We start from the raw sequence: 6,000 nt of genomic DNA, 5'->3' as shown, positions 1-6,000 counted from the left end.
TGGTTCGGCCGGGATGCGGCCGGTGCCCGCTCGCCGCCGGGAACAACCTCCCCACTCTTCCTGCTGGGAGCGGGTGCCAGCCGACAGCCGCGCCAGGGCCTCTCCGGGTGCCAGGGTCGGATCGGGTGACGTAGCGAGTTAGCGCCTGGCAGCCAAGCCGGCCTCCAGGCTGAAGAAGGACACGCCCCGGCCCTGACCCGCGCCCCGCCCCTCCGGCCAGGGCGCAGAACCCCGGCCCTAGCTGCTCACCCCTACTCGCCGGCACTCGCCCCGCTCGCCCGCTTTCGCACCCAGTTCACGCGCCACAGCTATGTGTCCCCGAGCCGCGCGGGCGCCCGCGACGCTACTCCTCGCCGTCGGCGCGCTGCTGTGGTCTGCGGCCGGCGCCTGGGAGCTCACGATTCTGCACACCAACGACGTGCACAGCCGGCTGGAGCAGACCAGCGAGGACTCCAGCAAGTGCGTCAACGCCAGCCGCTGCATGGGTGGTGTGGCTCGGCTCTTCACGAAGGTGCAGCAGATCCGACGCGCCGAACCCAACGTGCTGCTGCTGGACGCCGGCGACCAGTACCAGGGCACCATCTGGTTCACCGTGTACAAGGGTGCCGAGGTGGCGCACTTCATGAACGCCCTACGCTATGATGCCATGGTAAGACCCAAGCCCGCGCCCGGGGTAAGAGTCCCGGACTGAGAGAGGAGCCGGGCTGGAGAAGCAGCGGATGGCAGAGTGTGGCAAGCCTAGGACCAGGGCGCGGAGAGATGTGGGGATAAAGTGAGACTCCGGCCAGTGTGCCAGCTGGATGCATAGAAGTCCCTTGGACGATTCTTCTTAAACGGATGTTATTGCGCCCCCACTATGAGATGGGAATATTTAGAGGAGCAGGACCCTCTCCTGCCTGCGAGGGTCTTCAGGTGGGGTGCATAGAAGCACTGACAGTTATCCAGTGCTAGGGACGGAATCAGGTCCCTCACGCAGTTCTCATTTACTGCTAGGTCTTTATAAGAATGCTTTATCTCAATCTAGATCTTTCAAAAAATGCTTTATCTCAATCTTATTGAAAAGGAAACAGCGTCAAAGAAGCTGAATAAATTATCAGGCACCATCCCCCCAAAAAGGGAGACGTGATAAGAATGGACACCAGATCCCTTTGACCCTGGAGCTTGAGCATAATTAAGCTCACAGCTTTGGGGTAGATTCTCTGTTTGACTACCTTCTATGTGACCTTGAGCAAGTTATTTACTCTTTCTTGCCTCAGTTCTATCCTGTATAAAAATAAGGATCATAATTGTACATAGTGCACATAGTGTGGTCTTTATATTATTACCAGACACATAGTGTGGTGTCTATAAATGTTATTATTACCAGACATGATAATATAGGGTTAAGAAAAGGAAAGAAAGAAAGAAAAAAGAAAGAAAATAAAGAAACTTCAGAGAGAGCCAAAATGTGGAAACACTTGGGTTTCAAAGGATTTCAATAAAGTAGGTTTGACAGCAGAGATTTAGGAAGAGTCTAGCTTAAGAGATAATGGGCTCTTAAAACATGTGTAAAAGTTTAGTTCAAAGTCCCCAATGTTCTGCTAAAGGTAATGCCTTTTTTTGCACTAAATTCTAGAAAAGGAGCAGAGGGGGTTGCATAGTAATAAATAAGTACAACCAAGATGTATATATGGTGGTTAAAAAAAAAAAAAAATCAAACCACCACCCAAATTTAACCCTGTGTAAAAGCCTTGAGTAAAGGGATTCAGCAAGACTGTAGAGAAACTTGGGAGAAGAAAACTTAAGAGCTTTGGAAGAGGAAGAACAGAGAAATCTCCAGAGAAAGGTCCAGAGAAATCTGTGAAGTCCACAAGTGTGGAAGGGAAAGGGAAGTGTGATCAGGCTGGGATACAGAAAGCTAACAGCACACTTCATATGAGAAGAGCTTAGGGGTCAGGAGAGCACAATGCTGAGGGATTTGTTTGGTTTTATTTTCCCCTCTGGAAGCTTGGAGAAACGAGGACAGGAAAAGATGATAAGAGGGCACCACTGTATGGTTTTAAAGGTCCCTCCCCCACCTGCCACAACCAGAAAGCTCATTTTCATGAGATGAGAGAAGGGGAGGAAGCTCCCTCCATTCTGATGCTTCTGAGCTTATCAGGGACATTCAGCAGCAGAAATTCCCGCTGATCCTTCAGCCTTCAGAGTTCATGAGGTGGGGCTTACCCGCATCTGGATTTGAACAAGAATTGTGGGTTTCAAGAACTCTGTGGTCTCTTAAGCATTGGTATTCCACAGCTACGCTTCCCTGATACTTTGCACTCAGTAATGACAAAATAAATATTTATAGAATTGAATTTTTGCTACCCTGTGTCTCCACTTCCTCCCAGAAGGGTAGAATAAACTTACATGTGTTTGTTTTATTTTGCACATAAACCATGACTTTGTAGATTTTACTTTTTGTGACACTCTTTTCTCCACAATTGTGTGAACCCTTTTCAGTGGAAAAAAAAGAATGAAGAATTTCTAGTTTTCCCTAATAATATTTCCCTCTTGTAAGTCCAGTTGAGCTCCCAATATTAATCATGGTATCAAATGTTTATGACAGGACATCTACGTGAGGCCTGAATAAACTGCTGTAAGTTATAGCCTATCTCTTCTGTGGATGTTCAAAATCCTTTTTGTTGCATGAAATTACTTTCTTTCAAATTTTGCTCAAGATAATTGAATTGGGTTCTGAGGAAAAATAGGCTACTTACATAATGTTGGCAGGGGGTAAAGATTGGGAGCAGATCAAATGGCAAGGTTAGATGGCTGTGTCCTCAGGACTTACTCTGTGCAGTTTGGGGGTTTGTCAGACATGATTTGACCGGCATAAAATCCTAGTTCTGTAGTGCTGAAGCATGTGCTAAAGCTCTGCTGTCCTCCTGTATTGCACAGACATTTCACCGTCCATTGTTTATATTATACTAACCCTCAGAGAATTTATTGCTATTGTGGTATAAACGTTCCTCCACCATAACCACTCACCGCATATTGATTCCTAGGACACTGGGGATTCAAATCAGGGTGGAAAACAGTTGTGGAGGGGCATCTCCAGTTTCCTGGAGACTGGAACTAGTTCAAAGGAGCCACATAAAAGGACTGAAGCATATGGAGGACAAAGAGGAATTTCCTAGAATCCAGCTAAAACACAGGAGTCCCCTCGAGCAGGAACTTCCAAGGAGGTGTACACTTTCTAGAACTACTGGAGTAATCCTGATTGCTGTAGAGGCCCCAGGGCAATCCTGGAGACCCCCTGGACCCACTACTAGGCAGAAAACTGGGAAGAGGATAGCAAAACTCACCAGTTAGTGTAGCTGTCTCAGTGGAAGGACTGTTGTCCCCTGAGGCACGAGGAAGACAGCGTGGAAGCACTGACAGTATGCGCTTGGCCTGGTTACTTTCTCTGAACTTCATGTTCCTTAGCTGTAAAACAGCAGTGATAACCCCCAACTTGCAGAGGTTTGTGAGGAATGCATGAGATAACCCCTGCTGACTTATATTAATAGTAAGTGCTCACTGAAAGTTAGTTTCATGTGCCCTGGATGGGGAGGAGGGGAATTGTGAGGAAGGGAAGGTTTGGGTTGTGCATCAGCTTATCTGGTTCTCACAGCCTGGCACAGTCTACCGCCTGCCTCCCCTCTACCATCTTACCTAAGTATCATTGCCTAAACTATTTTTGTTATATTTACTCATTGAGCAGACTTATGAAATCTCCCCACAGCACAAAACTGAAGGTATCCACCTGCAGAGGTGAGATTCTCACCATCAAGACAGGCTGTGGGGAAGGTAGCTTTGAGCAGGTCTCTAGGGTCCCCTAGAAGTGTGCCTTTTCTCCACTTGGCTCCTGCTTCTGAGGCCCTGGCTGCTGAACCCGCTTCCTGCCCATAAGACTGCAGCCTTAACCCTAGCCAATTGCTCCTAAATGGGGGAGGCAACAGCCAGGGTGGGAACCATGGCCCCTGCCTTTAACTCACCCAGGGGACAGGTTAGTCAGATAGAATGGCCCTTTGTTCACTACCCTCCACCTCCCACATAGACAACATTCTAATGTGTTTGATGACTGCATATAGTTTTGTTTCTACATGCACTTGCAAAACCTTTATGTGCTTATATTTTATAATTGCATACCTAGTCCTGTTATTTAACCCTTTCTGTTTCTTTCTTTTGTCCTGAACTTGTTGTTTTTATGATTTGTCCATGTTGCCCTAGATGCACTTGTACCTACACACCACTGTGAATTGTGCTCTGTGTATTTTACTCATCTCCACGTACTTTACACATGTGCTCCCTGGCCGATGGGTTTGGAGATGGCACCTAACACCCTGCCTCCACAAATAATGCTGCTCCAAATATCTTCCTGGGTGGTCTCACCAGAGGATTTCTAACCAGGAGCAGAATTGCTGGCCACAGGGCATACTTTGAGTACTACCAGACTGCTTTCCTCAATGACTGGCACCCTCCATTCTCTTCCACCTGCTCCCATTCCCAAACAGGACATGTAAATTTCTGTATTTTTCCTATATGTCATGGCAGTATCCAGCTTTATTGTAGGTGTAAAATACACATTGCTGCTTTATTATGTACTTTTCTAATAACTAGTGAGTTTGGACTTTTTTTTACATGTTTGTTAACTTTTTAAGTTTCTTCTTCCCTAATTGCTTATTCATATTCTTTGGTATTTTTAAAATTGGGTTAGTTTTATATTTTTTGACTTTCAGGAGTTATAGGTTTTGATCTGTGATCAATTTTCAAGACTGCAAACATATTATGATGATGTTAGGTCTATTAATTTTGTCCATGGTATCTTTCATTGAATAGAAATTCTTCATTTGTTGTAATTGAATTAATCTTTTTTTCCTTGTGATTTGTGTTTTGAAAGTTCACTTAATAGTTTGCTAATTTAAAGCTTATCACCTTTAACCCTCCTCACTGGAAATTCAGAGATCACTACGGTTCTTTCTGCATTTTAAGAGATAAATCTACAATCTGTGGCTATGCAATTCACTTCTCAGCATCACCAGTTCCTCATCTATAAAATAGAAGTTTGAACCAGCTTACCTCTGAGGTCCCATACATATCTGAACAACTGGAGACCTACAGTGAAATGTTTTGATTCAGTGAAGGGACAGGAGGATGGGGCAAAGGTGTAGAGGCAGGAATCTACACAATGGACCAGGTCGGACCAAAGTAAGGTAGCAGGAATCATGGCAGAAGAGGTCGTGTAAACTCTAATGACCACCTGAGAAGTTTGAGCTATGTTGCCACGGGCAACCATGTGGTTTCTGAGTAGAAGACAACTGTGGTATAATAAAAAATAAATATTTGGTCCTTGTACCCAGTACCTGTCGCATAGCTCCTAAAACCCTAGAAATTTCCTAAGTAATAGAAATGTCCTTTGTGATTCATAATAACCCCATGGTAATATTTGGTTTTATACTCCTGCAGACTTAGGGTGAGGTCCCTAGATAGCTTCAAGATGGAGCCACTCACCAGCAAGTTCAAGGGATTAGGGGATCAAATAATTGGAACTTTCAGTCCCACCCACCAAAGTCCAGGAAAGGAGGGTGGGACAGGAGATTCAGCTCTACAAAGACTCTTGAACAAGATGTGAGGAGCTTTTTGGTTGCTGAGCACGTGGAGGTTCCTGGAGGGTGCACACCCAGGGAGGGCATGAAAGCTCCACGTTGCTCCCATACCTTGGTCTATCCATTCTTCACTTGGCTGTTCATCTATATCCTTTGTAGTAGCCTTTATAATAAACTAATGAGTGAGTTCTGTGAGCTGTCCTAGCAAGTTAATTGAAGCCACGGAGGGATCAATGGAAATCCCCGATTTATAGCCATTCAGCCAGAAGCACAACCTCAGGCTTGTGATCAGCCTGAAGTCAGGACAGTCTTGTAGAACTGAGCCCTTAACCTATGGGATCTGACAGTGTCTTGAGACAGTATCAGAATTGAATTCAATTATAGGACTCTC

At 45.6% G+C, this 6,000-nt stretch overlaps 1 protein-coding gene across 1 annotated transcript in view; it reads left to right on the top strand.

Annotated features, from left to right (window-relative positions):
• Nucleotides 1–253: 253 nt before the first annotated feature.
• Nucleotides 254–6,000, top strand: part of NT5E (5'-nucleotidase ecto) — a 45,127-nt gene continuing 39,380 nt past the window's right edge. The window contains exon 1 of the mRNA XM_001086989.5: nucleotides 254–649. Within this exon, the coding sequence (XP_001086989.1) occupies nucleotides 311–649 (339 nt within the window). The 5' untranslated portion in view covers nucleotides 254–310. The remainder of the gene's footprint in view (nucleotides 650–6,000) is intronic.

Source organism: Macaca mulatta, chromosome 4 (genome assembly GCF_049350105.2).
Source record: "Macaca mulatta isolate MMU2019108-1 chromosome 4, T2T-MMU8v2.0, whole genome shotgun sequence".
Taxonomy (NCBI): Eukaryota; Metazoa; Chordata; class Mammalia; order Primates; family Cercopithecidae; genus Macaca; species Macaca mulatta.
This window is presented reverse-complemented; position numbering and strand designations above follow the sequence as displayed.